The sequence below is a fragment of the Elephas maximus genome, chromosome 22, assembly GCF_024166365.1.
Source record: "Elephas maximus indicus isolate mEleMax1 chromosome 22, mEleMax1 primary haplotype, whole genome shotgun sequence".
Classification (NCBI taxonomy): Eukaryota; Metazoa; Chordata; class Mammalia; order Proboscidea; family Elephantidae; genus Elephas; species Elephas maximus.
Genome location: NC_064840.1, coordinates 76,128,369 through 76,148,158, shown reverse-complemented (window position 1 = coordinate 76,148,158; position 19,790 = coordinate 76,128,369). Strand labels below are relative to the sequence as shown.

The 19,790-nt window shown below is 39.2% G+C and overlaps 1 protein-coding gene across 2 annotated transcripts in view; it reads right to left on the bottom strand.

Moving 5' to 3' along the window:
- Positions 1–4,437: 4,437 nt before the first annotated feature.
- Positions 4,438–19,790, bottom strand: part of MICU3 (mitochondrial calcium uptake family member 3) — a 102,635-nt gene continuing 87,282 nt past the window's right edge. For both annotated transcript variants that reach the window (XM_049865266.1, XM_049865267.1), the window contains 4 exons: positions 14,746–14,854; positions 13,045–13,202; positions 11,733–11,801; positions 4,438–9,183 (listed from right to left, as the gene is read on the bottom strand). In XM_049865266.1, coding sequence (XP_049721223.1) covers positions 11,733–11,801; positions 13,045–13,202; positions 14,746–14,854 — 336 coding nt within the window. In that variant the 3' untranslated portion in view covers positions 4,438–9,183. The remainder of the gene's footprint in view (positions 9,184–11,732; positions 11,802–13,044; positions 13,203–14,745; positions 14,855–19,790) is intronic.

Below are 19,790 nucleotides of genomic sequence, written 5' to 3'. Positions count from 1 at the left end.
CTTTGAAACACCAACCTTTTGGCTAGTAGTCGAGTGCCTGTTTGTGCCACCCAGGGTCTCTGGTGATGTGTATACTTAGCACTGAAAGGTGGGGAGACCAGTATGCCATTCTCGGTTGGGTAAGTTAAAGATGAACAACGCTGACATCGTTGTATAGTTAGTCCTTGCAGTGTCTCCTTGCAGTTGTCACTCATCATTTCAGTCGCTTATTTGCCCCATGACTAAGTGAGCTCTTAGAGTTGTTTGTCCATAACCCACAGTCCAGCCACCACAGCTGTGTTCTACACACCCTCATTTCCTCTTTAGTGCATCCTGCCCCTCATGTAAACTCATTCATGTTACAGTATCTTGCTTTTATTTATTCTTTATACATTTACATTCTGCAGGAGTTATAAGCCTAGATTGATATCTTTTTTTAAGTGAACTTATTAGGAATTTGGAGCCCTGGTGGCACAGTGGTTAAGAGCTCAGTTGTTAACCAAAAGGTTGACAGTTCGAATTCACCAGGTGCTCCTTGGACACCCTATGGGGCAATTCTACTCTGTCTCGTAGGCTTGCTATGAGTTGGAATTGACTCTACGGAAATCGGCTTGGTTTGCTTTTTTTGTACTTGGAATTTGGTTAAGTCACACTGACGAAACTCAAGGTCTCAGTTCAGACAGGTCATCATAACTGCTCTACAGGCCTCGAATCCTCCTAGGCCTTGATGCTTCATTCGGTACCTCACAATTCCGGTGTCCTGAGCAGCACGCTTACTGTCCTAGCATTTTTTCTCGTATCTGTCTTTTCTAATACAAAAACTGTCTTCTCCATTGTAGTTTCAAGAAAATCAAGGTCCACTTCCCAGTAGCAGATGCACTACTCTTTCATTTATCTATTTCTTACCATCGTATATCTCACTAAATTCACGCACGTGTTTGTACACTGACCCAAGTTTCCACATCCCAGGAACAGGACCCACTACATAATTTTTGGGGGTCCGTGGTTAGGTTTAAAAGGCCGGAAGAGGGGCAGCTTAAGGTACTATAGTATCAAGTTTTTTCCTTTCTTCCCTGATCTTTCTCTCAACTTGTGGTGTTCTTGTTTTCTATTTAATGTCTTTCTAAAGAAATAAAAATTAAAAATTTAAATTATTGGCATGACTTTTACCGTTCATCTTTATATTACGCAATGGCTAGTTTTAAATGCAAATATCAGAGCATTTAGAGAGTATGTGGAATGAACTAAATTACGTAATCCCAGTTTCAGGGCATGATTCCAGAGGGTGCCCTGAATTGGCCAGAAGAGGCAGGCTAAGGAAGGTTGGAAGGAAGAAGACAGGATTCACTCAGCAATAAACTCCCTTGACGCCGGGATATTTGCAAGGTGAGTGACGGCTCTTGCAGGTGCTTGGAGACCCCATCCCATGATGCTGGGTGCACCCTCATTTGTTCAGGTCTGAAGGCTGCCAGGTTCCCCTCCTGCCAGCTACTGGGTTGATGCCTCATGCTCCAGCAGGGGGCACCCTGGGGAAGTCGAGTCAGGCCTCTCCCTTTTCTACCAGCTGGCTCTGCCAACCTACAAGGGCAACCCCAGAGGTACTGCAGTCTCTGGGTCAGGAGGCTAGATACCAGACTAGGGGGCGGGTGAGAGGCTCACCCCCACCACGTTATGGCTGTGGCTGGGGGAGCCTCAGGCACAGAAGTCAGGGCAGGGGTGGCCGAGAACCCATCCCAGGAGGCGGGGAGCCGGTGTGAAAAAGGCTCCGAGTCCCTGGCATGTGCTCCACTGTCCCATGGGCTTCGCTTGGTATTCATACATACCATTATTAATAATTCCAAGACGATGACTGCAGAGCATTAGGCCCTTCTGTTTGGGGGGCTTTGTGTGGCTGTGGTGGCCACATGGCCACGACAGTGAGGGAGCTGGTTGTTGGGGCCTGTGGTGTGGGGGCTGGTCTGTGGGCCCTGTGGTGATGATGTGATATTATACAACAGTAATTTTAAAGTTCAAATCAATAAGAATCGCTTTTGGAAGAGATCTGATAAAACAATTCTAAAGTTCATCTGAGAGGATAAACCAGTGAGTGCAGTTAAGAAAAAAAAATTTTTTTTAATGTAGAAGAAGAGAAAGTAGGTGAGGGTACTGAGGGGAGAGAGACTTAATCCCTATGGAATATAAAATCATATTATAAGGCTAAAATAATTAAAACAATGTGGTTACAAGGATAGTCAGATAGTCCAAAGGAAGAAAATAGCATCTTAAAACAGTATCAGGTATATAAAAATACTTAAAATATGATTTGCATTACATTAGGTGTCAAGAAAGATGTTATTCTATAAATACTGCTGAATTAGTTGGCTGGATATTTGTGGGGAGAAGTGTAATTAAGCCTTCATTTTATAATTCTGTGCAAATTAAAATCCCTTGCTTCTCTGACACCAAGTGTTGACAAAACCAAATAGACTATTATAAATTCTGTTGCCCTCCTGTTCTGGTACAAGGTGTACATGCAGCCCTTCTTCCTCTGACCCTAGTCACCACAGCTAGGTCAGACCTCACCAGTTGAGGGGCACAGTTCTACAGACTGCCAAGTCTGCCCAAGACGTTAGACACCAGCACAAGCTTGGGAGTCTTCAGGATTCCCCTCACCCTGACCTGCTGGCTCCCACTACACTCTCAGCTTCAAAAATTTGTTAGAACACCTTGCAGAAATCAGGACAGTTCTACACTTATCACAGTTTTCTTTTAGCAAAAATGATACAAATGAAGAGACACATAGGGCAAGGTCTTGAGGGGCTCCCAATGTAGAGTTTCAATGTCCATAAAAGGGACTCACTGTCCTCCCGTTTGCATGCATGTCTTTCACCAACCAGGAAGCTCTTGGAGCTTCAGTGTCCAGAGCTTTTAATGGGGGTCTTATTATGTAATTCAAACTTCAGACCCCCTACCTTGAGTTTGGTCATTATCACGAGGTTGATACCACAAGTCTGATGCCACTTTCTAACACAGTGAGCCTTTCTGGCACTCTCAGCCCCTCTCCAACATGAGTCACGAAACTTCTGTTCTCTGGGCTCCACTTCCTTGTGTTGCAAAGAACCCTGGTGGTACGGTGGTTAAGCGCTCAGCTGCTAACTGAAACATAGGTGGTTTGAATCCACCATCTGTTCTGCAGAAGAAAGATGTGGCAGTCAGCTTCTGCAAAGATTTACGGCGTAGGAAACCCTACAGGGCAGTTCTACCTAAAGCGTTGCTATAAGTTCGGGAATTGACTTGAAGGCAACAGGTCTCTCTGTGTTGCAGTCTGGAAAGTGCCCCCAGGCAAGAAGCCAGAGTGAACAGTAGAGGTCACTTAACACCTCAGCTTCCCTTCTCTCAAGGATCAAAGCCCTGCATTGTTTGTTGTATGACGTTGCAGTTATTTATGGTAGGAAAAGTCCAATACTGGTTTCTCAGTCAGAGCTGGAACCAAATCTCCATTTTCTTGGTTTCAGCAATTAATTTTTTTCCCTAGAAATTCTATATTTGGTAAGTGTATCTGCTTAATCTCTGAAGTTTTTTTTTTTTTTTTTTTGAGGTCCCGTATTTTATATTCCGCAATTCACTTCATATGCAGCTCTTCTGTACTCTATATTCAGCTCCAACAACTATGTTTTTGGGGTCTAAATTTATTGTCTGCATTCATTCTTACTCACAGTGACTGACTGAATCTGAATTTCTTAGTTTAAGTGGTTACGTTTGATGTGACCTGTGAGTCTTGTGGGATGGTTTCTTGCTTTAGCCAGTTGTGTGTGTGTGTGATGTATGTACATACACTTGTCCCAAGACCCTTCAGGTTCCCTTCGAGGGTTTTATCTCCTAGGAGGGGGCCTGAAATTCAGGTTCTCTTCTTCATTGCTATTTCAGGGCTCAATATGCTCACTTACTGGTTGGTACAGAAGTCTGCCCTCAGGGCAATCCTACCCCTCCATGAACCCCGCAGGCTCCCTACCATCCTGGTTCCAAGCTCCACTGAACTCTATCCTTCTGGCTCCGGCTCCTCACCTGTGCTGCCTCGTTCCTGGGTATTCTCTGTAAGCCCAACACAGTAGGCTCCAAAGTCCCCCAGTCCTTACCCTTGGCTACTTGGGGTTCAGCTTAGATTTTTTAAAATGTATTTTCATTTTTTTAATTTTGAAGGGAGTAAGTCCCTGAAGACTAGAGATGCTTCAGTGTGTGTGGTATTTGGGATCCGGCTACTCTAAAGCAAAAATTAATCAGAGTTTCTAAAACCTCAAGGAACTGGGAGCAAAAAACCTGTAGTAATTTTATAATCAGAAAAAAAGGTGAAAAAGATCTTTATCTGAATTACTAATGTGCATATTTATGAGAAATTAAGTTATTGGTATGGTCTATTTATCATTTTCCTATTGTCTATTTTTCAAGTCTGAATACTAGATAAAGGATACTTCCCATCGGCTGAATCTTTGTAAATTTTAGAAATACATTTAAGTTGACAAATGAGGGCTGACGTTTGGCTGTGGTTTAATAGGCTGAACACCATGCAAATCCAATTCCTTTATTTGTTCAGTTTGCAATAAATCTTGACATCACCTTCTCCTCTTTCTTAAATTTGCTTACTTAGCAGGGTACAATGCAGTTCTGATGTGCAATCTGATTTCAAAAGAATCTTTGAGACAGCTAATCTGTACACTCACTGTAATTAAATATTACAGCACAAATGGCACATAAGATACTCACTTTCTTGAGAACCTCTTAGCACCAAAGAGCAATGACATAAAAAAGGATAGATTTTCAGAGGTCTTTTCTGTAGGTTTTCCAGCTTGAACTTTTAACTCTTATAGCACCTAGAGCTTGTAAGGAGCCAAGTAACATACAGAATAGGCTGGAAATCTATTAATTGTCTTTCATTCTGTCCTCAACTCTCGTTTTACTTCAGTACAAAATCTGCTAGCTGACTAATCTGCTGACCTTCAGGGTACTTGCCTTCATTCCCCAAAATATACGTAGGCAATGCCATATTGAGTTAGATTAATAACCAGGTCCAATTCTGTAAATGTCATCAAAATAAGTTTTGTCACAGAGTATGACAGCTAAATTTAATTTTTTAATCCAGTAGCTGAGTTCCACTGAATTTCCTTTACCGGTTAATCCCTTTCCAACCTCCACTATCCAAGCTTAAACCGCATCATTGTTGTTGTTGTGAGGTGCCGTTGAGTTGGTTCTGGCTCATAGCGACCCTGTGTGCAACAGACGGAAACACTGCCAGGTCCTGTGCCACGCTCACAGTCATTATGCTTAAGCCCATTGTTGCAGCCACTGCGTCAATCCATCTCGTTGAGGGTCTTTCCTCTTTTCTGATGACCCTCTTCTTTACTCCTTCTCCAGGGACTTGTCCCTTCTGATAACATGTCCAGATTACATGAGACCAAGTCTCGCCATCCTTGCTTCTAAGGAGCATTCTGGCTGTACTTCTTCCAGGCAGATTTGTTCATTCTTCTGGCATTCCATGGTAGATTCGATATTCTTCACCAAGATCATAATTCAAAGGTGTCAGTTCTTCCTCAGTCTTCCTTATTCATTGTCCAACTCTCGAATGCATATGAAATGACTGGAAAATATTATGGCTTGGGTCAGGTGTACTTTACTCCTCAAAGTGACATCTTTGCTTTTCAACACTTTAAAGACATCTTTTGCAGCATGTTTGTCCAACGCAATGTCATTTGATTTCTCGACTGCTGCTTCCATGGGCGTTGATGGTGGATTCAAATGGTATTCACATGGTAGTTTCATAAATTCACAATTGCTATTATACTGTATTTTTTTTTTTTAACCATCTTTTTCTGCTTCAAGAAGCAACCTTTGCTCTGAATTTGGTGAATAAGTCCACCCAATCCATGACCTTCATGATTTATTCCCACTTTTTCTAGACTTGAGACCCTATATTTAAAAAATTTTTTTTTTGAAAAAAGTAAACACAGACATGGTAAAACCCTCAAACAGTTCAATAATCATTCATTAAATATACCTATGGTCCCCATCAACAAAGATAACCATTATTAAATTGTGGTCCTTCCACATATATTCTACTCATGGAGATTAAATACATTGTTTTTGACACATTTTTTTTCCAATCCCTCTTGAACCCATACTAAAATGAGAGTAAAGAGATTTTTTCCTTTCGAAGATATGTTTGCTTTATTTTATAGGCTTTTGATAAAATACCACATTACGCTTTTTTAAAAGAACTCTTAATTTGGTAAGAATATCTTTCCTAGAAAGTGATTTTAGTCTATACTATAAACAAGTATCATCCTCTGGACTCTGTGTTAACTCAGCTCTTCACTAGTTCTTTCGTCCACCACGGTATCGTCTCCAAAGCCAGCCATTTGTTGACTATGTGTTTGCTTTCACCATTTCGGATAATAGGCTATGGTTTTGGAACTTGCAGGCTAGCTTTATTTCATCTTTAGCTATACTTTGAAATAAATTAGGATATACAGGGTTTGTAGAGACAAAATGCAAATAATAAATTGTTTTCCTTTTAAACAGCATCCTTTCCCCCACAAAGACAAATCTGACACTCCATTATGTAAACTTTCAGAAAAGCTTTCCCATACCAGTGACCAGAAGCTCTGTAAGGTAGGAATTCCCATGATACACCTGGAGAGGTTTTATGGCTCTGTGATTTATTCACTTAGAAAGGTTGGGAAGGTCAACTTCATGGGCCTGGCCTGTCATAGCAGAGGGTGAAAAACAAATGGATGTTTGGTGATCCACAAGATTTCCAAATTCTGGAGGCGACATTTCAGAAGGACAATGGTTCACAGATATACGTAAGTGCAAAACACTAAGTTTCTTGATTCAAGGGCAGGTATGTTTATTTTAAGATAATGTAAGATCGTAAGTCAGGTTGCTTCACAATTACATATTGTAATAAGAACAATAAATTGGAACTTAAGTTAAACAAATTTCTTATTATGAAATGGCTGTAAGAAGTACCATAAAACTTTACCACACAGATTCTGTAAAAAGTATGATACCAGACTTTGATGTACATCTCTGTCTTTCCAAAGAATGGTTTGTAGAAGGAAAGACTAAAAGCATGCGTGTTTTAGTACATTATTGTTTTCTAAGTATTTTATAATGTTTTTAAACATTAATCCAGCGAGATAATTTTACCTCCCATTTTATAGAGGATAAAGTTCAAGAACAGTAGTATGATGGGAACCACTGTAATTTACTACTCTTTTATTTCTATTTTAATTGCTTGGAATATTTTATTTATTCACATTTTAATATCAGACTGCAGCATTACAAACAGATATTCATCCGCTCACTCTGATAGGGAATAAGAATAAAGATTACAGAAGTTACAGCAAGGTGTTCTTTCTTAGGGGAGTGGCAGAGTTTTAAAGGATTTTAATGAGCCAATTCAGTTTTTAAATATATTTACAGGATTTTTTAAATAGCAATTTTTCTATGTATGCAAGATATTATAACTTATAGTCAAAGGCCAGAATAAACTGCAGTTTTTCAGTTATTTTAGATAGCAAATGATCAACACTGAGAACATTCAGTGTAAAGTAAAACACCTTAAACGAGTGGACAGGATTTTCATTTAGTCAATCTCACAAGATGCTCACTAACTCAACCCTCAAAAGACGTAAAATTAAATTATTATACTATGTGGGATCCATACTTCTGTGTCAGTGTAATAAACAATACCAGATAAAAGAGGTAAAAAGTCTATTAAATACACAGTCAATGGTAATAATAACATTTTCTTGGAAATAACATTACCTTTATAAACAGTCTGATAACTATCAATTTCACATTCAATAACTTATAAAAAAGTTGGCGTTTTTATTTTCATACGCAAAAGCGATGTAACAGTTGGAGTGTGTGTAACCTTAAATTCAATGTCTTAGAAAGGAAGATAAACATTATCTTCCACATATAATACATCGATATGTTAGCTTATTTTCATACTTTTTTTGCTCTATTTTTGTATCATACCCTTGTATAAACTATACTTTTCAAATTGAACAGGTTCTGTTAAGTACCATCAAATTATTTTCTCCATTTGAAAATCTTTGTGTTGTTTTTCTATTGAAAGTTTTTCTTTTTCCCCTTTAAGACATATTATTTTGAAATTGTTAATAATATCTAAATTATTTATAACAACTCTGAACACTGGCATCACTTTTGCATGTGGTCCTTTTGCAAGACACAAAATATTAACTTTTACCTAATATATACATCAGTCTTTTTAACCATTTTATATTAGTCTTTTAAAATACACATTTTGACACTACAGGCATATATCAACAACATGCAATAAGCTACAGGGCTGTAAGATATTATCTTTACTAGTGTTATTAACATATGCCACCTGCAATCAAGAGCAACACTGTGTCTAAGATAGTGACAGTGAACGCTGTTACAACTACCAGTGCTTCTACCATCAATCTTTTTAAACACAAAAAAAAAACCAGTTTTAAATTTCTTTACTGTGCACATAAAAGAATATCATTCTGTTGACTCTGGAAAATGAAAAATTAAAAAAAAAAACTTTACACAATTCAAACAATGTATGTCAAGTACTTTTAAAAGTACAATGTAAACCATTGTATTACATAGTAGCTTACTTTCTATTATTAAAAAAAAAAAATTATTCCAATGTGATTAAAAACCTGGAAAACAAAAGGGATTTACTAACAATTCTAAGGGCATTAAGGTTAATTTCAAGCAACACGTATTTTCTGAAAATAAGTTCACAGTCTAAAACCAAGAAAAATAAAAGTGCTTTTCATTTTTAGGTGATCTACATTCCATGAGTAATGTATTATTTTGAAATGAGGCAAATTTCTAATAAATAAGTAAAAAATACTTAAATACATTCTTACATGGTTATTAGAAGTATATATATACTCCTGAAAGGAATGAAAAAGTGCAGAGTTCACTAAATCAAGGCAAAAGTGCAACTTGATAACGTAACGTTTGTAGTTAGTTAGAAGATACACTGTCTACGTGCTACACCGGAGGACTCAGCTCAAGAAAAATGTAATTTTCATAGTGTTTCCCCTTTTGCTTCATTTCTACATGCTGTGATCTCAGACCTGCTTCCACAAGTCTCGGAGAGCTTTGCTTGTTGCATTTGCCACGTAGACAGTAATGCTTTAAACTTTGTTTTAGGAGTGCCTGATTAGAATAAGGAAAACAATAATACAAAAGCAACGTTTATTTAAGATGTTATTCAGAGTTGAAGACATAAATTAAAAAATTATTGTGATAATAATATGAAACAGTAAGGCACACAATAAACAATCTAAGAAATAAAACACTTAACAGTAAAACATTTCCTCTAATCGCAAGTTCAACGTCTTGCTCAGGAACTTGTCTGATCCTCAGTCTAGAACAAACGGAGTTATTTCTGTCGACGGTTCTATGCCCTGCTGCACGGAGGCAGTCAACTCAGTGTGGCCCTGTTACTACTTGGTTGGGAACACTCCATGGACACGTAAATGGCGCCCTAATTTATTTCTCATTTTAAGTTCTCACAGGACAGTATGTTATTGTGGTTAGGTGCTGTCAAGTCACCCCCAACTCATGGTGACCCCACACGTAACTGAATGAAATGCAGCACGGGTCCCACGCCATCACCATGACTGACTGCAGACTGGATGGTTGTGATCCATAGGGTGCTCGCTGGCTGATTGTTGGAAGGAGATCACCAGGCTTTCTTCCTGCTCCACCTTAATCTAGAAGCTCTGCTGAAACGTGTTCAGCATCATAGCTACATGCAAGGCCCCACTGACAGATGGGTGGTGGCCGCACGTGAGGTGCACCGGCTGGGAGTCAAACCGGGGTCTCCTGCACGGAAGGCGAGAATTCTACCACTGAACTACCAGTGCCGGAGAGTACAAAGACCTAACTTCTCTTCTTAGCTCCATGACAACAGTTACCACCATAGATAAGTAAATGAGCCTGCTTGCCTCTAAACGTTTTAGATCAGCATTTCCCAAAGTGGGTTCCTAAAACACCAAGCCTCAGAGCTACTTGGCAGAATGCTGGGTACCGCGGTCTCCTTGTAGAGAGACATATAAAAGACCCATAAGTTCTATGTGGGAAGGAATCTATTTAACTGTGCTTTATTATGATATTTCTCAAAATTATTTGACTAAGCAACACTTTTTTGTTTTTTTTTTAGAGTAATGCGCATTAATATCCTATTGAATTACTTTGGGGAACACTTGCCATGGAGTTGATTCCAAGTTACGGTGACCCCATAGAACTGTGCTCCACAGGGTTGTCAACGGCTGATTTTTCTGAAGTAGGCTCTTCTCTTCCGAGGTGCCCCTGAGGAGACTGGAACTGCCAATCTTTTGGTCAGCAGCCGAGCGCATTAACTGTGTATACCACCCAGGGACCCCAAACACTTCTATAGATAGACAATATATAATGTTTCCAGCTTGAGAAATACAGCAAAAAATACATACGTGGATATTTTTTAAAGGATTTATAAATAAACAACAAACTCTTATAGTAGAAACCCAACTAATTAGCACTCATAACTGACCAAAATTATCCAGCTACAGTCAACTTATAAAGGAAAAAATGAAAAGCAAACCCCTCATTTTCAAGATTAGCAACAAGTTTGAGTATTTATTTGGGTCAATATAAATCTAACAAACCTCATGTATTTTTCTCAACTGTTGCAATCTATTGTAACAGTGTGGACCCCTGGTAGTGCAGTGGTTTAGAGCTCAGGGCTGCTAACCCAAAGGTTGGCAGTTTGAATCCACCAGCTGCTCCTTGGAAACCCATGCGGGCAGTTCTACTCTGTTCTGCAGGGTCGCTATGAGCTGGAATCGACTCAACAGCAATGGGTTTGGGTGTTTTGGTTTGGTGATAGTGTAGTAAATAATAAATAGCACAGGCTTTTCCATCAGACAGGACGAGGTTCAAAGCCTGGTCTGCCACTTACTAGCCCTGTGACCTCAGGCAAGTTACTTACTCTCTAAGCCCTGATTTCTCTCTGCTGTTAATTGGGAGGAAACACTAGCGGTGCAGTGGTTAAGTGCTATGGCTGCTATCCAAAAGGTCGGCAGTCCAAATCCACCAGGCGCTCCTTGGAAACTGTACGGGGCAGTTCTACTCTGCCTTATGTGGTCACTATGAGTCGGAATCGACTCAACGGCAATGTTTTTTTTTTTTTTGTGGTTAACTGGGATGTCTGTGAGGATTAAATAAGACACGACATGGGGACAGACACTTAGTATAGTGCCAGGCACCTTGTAATAACTTCAAAAAATCTGCTAAATTTTTTTTTTTTTATGGTTGTAGCACATGCTCAGAGTCATGATTTTAAAAAACAATAGTAACAAGTGTTCCTTAGGTTGCAACCATCCTAGGTTACAAAAACCCCACATGGATTCATTATATCGTATCTGCTCGATTACACAGAAACATTTTCAATCGAGACACTCCAGCAAGAATTCCAGTCAGACAAGTGTGTGTTCCCGTCCAGTTTTAGATCACACCTCAACGGTGGCAAGCTACTGTTCTGTCATGAAGACAAATTCTTCAGTTAAATTAGCAGATAAAAATGAAATCACGCCTTCTTAAAAATTAAAAATAAATTATAATTACATTCCTTTCAGCTATTTTCTGAATATTATAACAGACAAGCTGTGACCCTTTCTTACGGAGCTATGATATTTAAAGAAAACTCCCAGAAGCTAACGTACTTATCTGCTGTGAAGTTCCTTCTTCAGACAGGATTTGAAAGTAGGATACTTCTGAACTGTTTTATAACCCTGCGGAAGAGAATCAAAGTGTGTAAATGTAAATAAAATGTTATGAAAGCCGTAAGTATGCAGCAAATACATTAAAAAAATACGTCACACCTAAGACAGCAACAAAATGACAGAGGTTTACAGCCCAGTTTATATTTTACCTTGATCTTGCCACTCTCAAGTTTCTGAGGAAAAACAAACGATTTTAATGTATATCCTTGTGATTTGTGGCACCATCTAAAACGCTAACAAGTAACCACTAGGTGGCAGTTACTACACAGCAGCTTTATCGATACAGCTTGGACTTTAAAATATTTAAAAATTAAAAAAAAATTTTTTTTAAATCTTTAAAAACATTGTCTAAGATGAAGGTTGATTTTTTTTGTGTATATAAATGTTTCTCTTTTTAAATGCATGTTGCTGTCGTCTGCTGTCGAGTCGATTCCGACTCGGGGGACCCTACAGGACAGAGTAGAACTGCCCCATATTCCCCAGGAGCGGCTGGTGGGTTTGGACTGCTGGCTTTTTGATTAGCAGCCAGGCTCTTAACCACTGTGCCACCAGGGCTCTCGATGTATAATACTTAGGGATATTCTTGCCAATGAGGACAGGCTGAATATTCTAGCTGTTAATTAAAAAAAAAAAAAAAATTCTTTTTCCATTTATGGCACACCCACCAATGTTAGATGGGTGAACATTCACTGACTCCTGCTATAATTTCATTCCTTAAAACATACTTCTTAGAAGAAAAATTATTGAATTTCTAGTAATTACTCTGTAGTATGTCAACAGAAAAGTAGTTCAACTGACAAAAAATATTTTTTATTTCCCATATAAAGTATGGAATATACAGTGATGGCTGAGCCTCAGGTTGCCCCTTAGAAATCTGTGTTATATAAAATGAGAAGCATGATATTGCTTTGTGTATTCACAAGTCTGAAAAGCCAACGTGCAGACTGAATTTTTAAAAAATACTTGGCACCACCCACCCACTCCCAGACCGGGATGAAGACATTAAGCTAACTGAATGTGAAAATAAACCGCTGAAGGTTAAAATGATTTTATATTTCTTTAAAATGCATCATCTTTTATTACCTCGAATCCTCTTTGAAAGCAGGTAGCAGATACGTTTTTTCTTTTAAAATAAAAATTTCATGTTTATGCCCTTAAAAATTTATAAAAACTGTTTCTGAAACTTAGACGGATTTTTTTTTCTTTCAGATTTTAAAAAGGATATCAATAGGCATAAAATTTATAGGTTTACCCGGAATCCTCTATGGAGTCTGTCTTTCATAATTCCAATAAATTCTTTGTAACTTAATTGATCATCTTTGTCAACATCAAAAATCTTGAAGACAGTGTTCACTAAATGTGGTGAAAATTTGAGGCCGGTGGCTACATACACGGCACGCTTAAATTCATCTAGATGGATGTCACATAAAAAGAAAAAGAGCAAACCATTAACATTGTCTTAATAATATATGTTAATTACTAGAAAGGTTGTCAAAGAAGCTGGTTTCTAAGCATGAGTCATGAACTTATTATATACCTCATGATGTTTTCATTAATCACACTGCCTTTAGGGAACAAAAATTTCTGTGGTTTTAATTAAACGATCCAAGAAGCGGTAGCTTAATGATGCGTTCTTATTCACTGACTGTTTAACGCGCACCTACTATCAGCGACAGATGCTTCAGTGGTCATTCAGATGTATAAATTCTCAAATGGGAGATGAGACGGCTGCCCAAATAACCATCACAGGAAAGGCACCAAGAGACTGCTAAGAGAATTTGGAGATGGTGACTCTTTTTGTCTGAAGCCTGGAGTAGGGAGAAGGGAGAGAAGGGGAGTGATAAGGAAAGGCTGTGGCTTCTTAGATTGGAGCTGAGCCCTGAAGGATAGAGGGATTTCGGCTTGTAGGGACGAGAGAAGGCAGGTGAAGTGGCCTGAGTGAACCCAGGCATGAGGAGCCATGACAGCGTAAGGCACACTCAGAGAAGAGTCAGCGGTCGGGCTGGGCGCAGCGCAGGGAAACACACAGGAGCTGGACAAGTCCTCACAGGAGGCCACGAGGAGGGGGACCTGTACATTCTTCAATAGCAATTTGGAAACTGAAAAGTTTTCCATAGCAGGCATGTTGTAGAAAGGTTAATCTGTGTTTTGGGAAGATTATTCTGTGAGCTGTCTGGGAAACAGTGAAGAGTGTTTACTGACAGAAAGCTGGTATTCCAAGCCCACAGATAAGGCCGACCCCCATGTGGGGGTGGTGGCTCACGTGACCAAGTTTTCTAGGACCGCGCGATCACAAAGACGACACCCCCGATCACAAAGACGACAGGTCCCCCGACTCTCTTGGTTCGAGTTCCTGTTCACCAACACTGTTCTGATTACCATTTGGCTTGTTCGTCCACCTACCCAGAAAGACTGCTGGTTCTGATTTCTATGAGAGTTGTGTTTCTCTTGGTAAATTAAACAAAATCGATATTCAGTTTTATACCTTACTCTCAAAATTCGGTTAATCTAAGTCCTTTGCTGAGAAGAGGCTGTACTGACGAGTCAGGTTTCTGAGTCAGCAGGGATTGTGAGTAAAATCAGCAAGGTGACAAATACCATCGTGTGGGGACGTTTGGGCATGGCTACCTGGCTCTTCTCTAGGTAGCCATGCATTCCTCAGTGTTACCGAGTGGCCATGAGATTTCTTCCTCCTTAACTTTTACACACATCATTAGCTTTTCCCTATAATAGGAAACGAAGGGCAGTAATACATTTAATACTAAAATTTAACATATTTCTCTAACCTCTGCTTGGTTTTCTTTAAGTGTCAGAACTTCCTACTGAAAGACGACACTAGACTTTTAGGCAAGCTGATGGCTAATACGGCATATTTAATTAATTTGTTGCCAGCATTCCTAAAAACAATGCAGGATTCTTTTTGGCTGATAGTTTTCAAAAGATGATTACTTACCTTGCCCTATAGAGCGACTCGCAAAGTTATACATATTCAAGGCTATTGCGAAGTCTTCTAGGTTATTCAAAAACTGGAAAAATGATCTGAACTCATCAAATGTGATGCCCTGTATTGGGAAAATATACACATAGTCTTGTCAACTTTATTAATATAACTATCTACATTTAATAGAAGTAAAGAGATTAAACGTCTGCAACGTATCATCAAGTAAGCATTTCCAGGGAATATAAAATCTATTTATGTTAAAATTCTATCAGATTTCTTTCCACCGGGTAGTGTTGCCACCATTAGCAATAAGAGATGGAAATATTTTTTAAAACACTGTTATAAGAACACAAAGGTGCAAAAAAGGTTACAATAAGAAATGAATTAAAAAAAGTTTAATTTCTGAAAATGCTCTATTTCAGACCTGAATTTTTTAACCCTAAAAGTAAATATAATGATTAAGAAAACAAAAACCCTGAGAAAAAAAAGTAAAACAAGTTTCCCCCGCACATGTACTTTCTTCAATGTGATTCACCATTAGATCATTAATGCCTGCATTATGGAGCCGTGGTGGCGCGGTGGTTAAGATTTTGGCTGCTCATCAAAAGGCTGGCAGTTCGAATCCACCAGGCGCTCCCTAGAAACCTTACGATGCAGTTCTACTCTGTTCTATAGGGTCGCCATGAGTGGGAATTGACTCGACGGCAATGGGTTTGATTTGGTTTCGGTCTGCATAATGATGATGCAAAATGAAAACGCTGAATAAGTCTCAACTATGGTGTATTTTTACTTGTTCCTGCCATGGTAACACAGCCAGGGCAGAAGGGAGGATGGTATCTGTCTACAGCTCTGAGAGGACCAATGTGGGGCTGGGTGTGCAACCATAGAAAGACCTAGTCATTACGGTGGCCCCTTTTGGAATGCCATGCACACAAATTGCAGTTATTACCACTGTTATTACTTCGATTAAACAGGGCACCTATTTGAAAGGAGCCCAATGTATCTCAGATAATACAAATTTGCACACCAAGAGCTGCATGTAATTAACATGTTCTTGGCAAAATTAACATGGTTGAGAGAGAAAGTACACAGGGGAAAGAGGAGAGGGCCAAAAGCTTATGCTTGACAAATTCTGACCTTAATATGGTGGTAAACGAGGAAGGGAAGCTAACAGGCAGGGTCAGAACACTAGGGGAAGGACCAGAGGACTCTTCTCATATAAACCAAGTACAGATTAAATAATTTATCCTCAAAACACCCAATTTTTGCTACACATACTTTCCACTCCAACACAATCCTTCTTTTATTTACAGAACGAGACTCTTCACTGCCCTTCCTCTTCTCTTTCCATTTTTCTCCTCCCCTTTCCTTCTGTTCATTCATGGCCACTCCAACCCTGGATCCTGCTTTGTGACCCAACCCCAGCGGTTCTGCTTTCCAGAAAGGGATGTGTGAATGAGTTAGGAGACTGAGCCAGGAGGGTGTTGCCTGTCTTGGTGTGGAGAGCTTGTTGTCAGGGCATCTGGCCACTGCTCTGGTTCAGTACGAGCTTACACGGTGATCAGCTGCCACAGCAAGTTTCTGTCTCAGGGTGAAAGGTTACTGCTGGCAAAAGTTAAAAACAGGAGGGTAGGAGATTTTTAAGCAAAAGGTAAATGTTGATACTTTTAGGGAGGGTGACATTAAAAAGCAAATCAAAGAATGACCCGTTACCCGCTGCTGCCAATTCCGACTCGTATCGATCCTATGGGACAGAGTAGGACCGCCCCACAGAGTTTCCAAGGAGCGCCTGGTGGATTTGAACTGCCGACCTTTTGGTTAGCAGCCGAGCTCTTAACCACTGCGTCACCAACATTTAACAAATAAACTTTTAGCTTTTTTAAAATAGGGTTCTCGTGTATGGAAAGCAGGTCAAATTCAAAACCATACAATTATTCCTTTGTATAAATTAAACTTTCTGTATTTGGAAATATGAAATGGTAGAATAAGAAATAAGTCATTCATTTTGGTGGAGATAATTTAAAGCAATCATTCTCAACAGCTCCAAGGGAGGGGCAGTCTGGGAGAGAGGTAAAGGGGAGGGGCACAGCCATTTCTCCTCCCTCCCCACCATCACCCCAGAATCATTACTGTAACGAACCACTGGTATTTAAGTGGCATGTGTCTTTACTGTTAGGCATCCGGTGAAAAGAAGTTGCTTAGTTGCTTACATGCTAACAACAAGAATATGATGGTAATAAGCAAAAATTTAAAGCATCCAAAATACACGTACTGAAAATCCAGAAATAAATAAAACCATACATGTATGGTCAGCTGATTTTTGACAAGGGTGCCAACAGCATTCACTGGGGAAAGAAGAGTCTCTTCAAGAAATGGTGCTGGGACAACTGGATGACCACATGGAAAACAATGAGTGAATTACCTCACACCATATGTAAAACTAAACTCAAAATGGGTCAAAAACCTAAATTCAAGAGTTAGAACTACAAAACTCTTAGAAGAAAACATAGGGGCAAATCTTCAGGGCTTTTAATTTGGCAATAGTTTCTTAAATATGCCACCAAAAGCACAAGGAACAACAACAAAAAATAGATAAACAGAACTTCTTCAAAATTAAAAACTTGGGTGCATCAAAGGACACTATCAAGAGAGTAAAAAGATGACCCACAGAATGGGAGAAGGTATTTGCAAATCATGTATCCGATAAAAGTCTAGCATTCAAAATATATAAAGGATTCTTACTGTTCAACACAAAAAGACAAATAACCCAACGAAAAAAAGGGCAAAGGACTTTACAGTAGACATTTCTCCAAGGATGATATACAAATGACCAACAAGCACATGAAAAGATGCTCAATGTCATTAGTCTTTAGGGAAATGTACATCAAAACCACAAGGAGACATCACCTCACAGTCACTAGCATGGTTAAAAAAAAAAAAAAAGGACAAAAACAAGTGCTGGTGAGGATATGGAGAAATTGGAACCATTGTGCACTGCTGGTGGGAATGTAAAATGGTGCAGACGCCGGAGAAAACAGTTTGGTTGTTCCTCAAAAAGTTAAACACCGAGTTACCACTAATTCTACTCCTAGGTAGACACCCAAAAGAATTAAAAACAACAGTTTAAAAAAAAACAACAAAAAACCTTGTACATGAATGTTTATAGCAGCTCTATTCGAAAAGACAGAAACAACTCAAATGCCCATGAACAAACTGATAAACAAAATGTGGTATATCCATTCGCTGCAATATTATGCAGCCATAAAAAGGAATGAAGTGCTGGTGCCTGACACGTGGTACGGCATGGATGAGCTGTAAAAACATCACGTGAAGTAAAAGAAGTCGGACATAGCAGCCACGTATTGTGTAATTCCATTTATATAAAATACCCAGACTAGGTAAATCCACAGAGGAGGGAAATGGATTAGTGGTTGTCAGGGACTTGGGGGAAGGGAAGGAACAGGGAGTGACTGCTTAATGGGTTTGCATTTAGGATGACTGTTATGGATTGAATTGTGTCCCCTAAAAGATACACTGAAGTCTTAACCCCTGTATCATGTAAATGTGACTTTGTTTGCTCAAAGGGTCTTTAAAGTTTTTATCAGTTAGATAACATGAGATCTCACTGGAGTAAGGTGGGTCCAAGACCTAGACTGATATCCTTATGAAAGAGGAGACGATACACAAAGACAGGGGACAGAGGACGGATGGCTATGGGACAAGAGAGGCAGATGGAAACCAAGGCATGCCAGGATGGCCAGGAACCATCAGAAGCTAGCAAAGAGGAATGGAACAGCTTCTCTCTCAGAGCTCTCAGAGGTAATCAACATGGCCGATACCCTGATTTGGACACACATTTAGACAATAAATTTGTGTTTCTATAAGCTGCCCAATTTGTGGTAATGTTACCACAGGAAATTAATCCAGTGATGAAGAAGTTCGGGAACTTGACAGCGGTGATGGTTCCACAACACTGTGAATGTACCTAATGCCACCAATTTATACACTTTAAAAAGTTTAAATGGTAAATTTTAGGTGTATTTGGGTAAAATAAAAATACATATATTATCATTGGAATATGTCATTCAGGATGTGAACATGCAAATATGGTTGCTTTTGGTTTGAATTGTGGCCAGTCCGAAGTGGGCCAAACTGAGATCGTTTATAAGGCATAATTCAATTAAAAGAAAAACCAGAAAATGCTGTGGACATGAAGCTATAATCTAATTACAATGTTTGCACTGGCCAATAATGCGCTTGGCCCGTAGCTATGACCGTAGCTGCCAAATACAAGGATGTGATTGCTGATGTGTGCATTTGCTATCTCTGGCGCGGGTGAGGAACGCGAGCCTGAAATAACTGCTAAAAGGCTAAAAGGAGGAAGACGCTGCCTGGAAAAATCCAGTGAATAAATCTCACAACATGCTATCATCCAAACAAAAATAATCATTTGGAAAACATGGTCTTATGAGGGCCTCAAGTTTACAAACTAACTTTGTTCTCAGCACAAAATTCACGCTGATCCTGTAAATTAAATATACTACTACTTACACGGTTCAAGTCACATAGGTAACTGATCTAAAAGGTAACTATATAGTAACTTTAAGAAATATAAACACTTTTCAAAGGTGGAGGGAAATGTACTATTTTGAAATAAGAAGAAAATCCAAGCCCACTGGCTGCATGACCTAAGTCATTTAAGTCTTCCTGAATGTCTGTTTCCTCAGAGTTTAATCACAATAATTATACTTCTTTCTTGTTAATATTTACATCATGTGGTTATCATGAGACACAATCTTCCCTTTCCTTCCTGTCTCTATTTTCTCTCCTAGGTAAGCTCACCTAACCTCCTGACATTTAAAAAAAAAAACATTAAAATTATTTATGTAGCAACATTCTCCATGTTCACCAAAATATAAAGGACACAAAAGGATGTACAGCACAGACCTTCCCGCCTCTGTCCTTTGGCCATGCAGTTCCTCCCTTTGGAGGAAACAATGTGGATCCTTCTAGAATTAGCATAGTCTTTCTTCTTACACAAATGGTATTATGCTCTA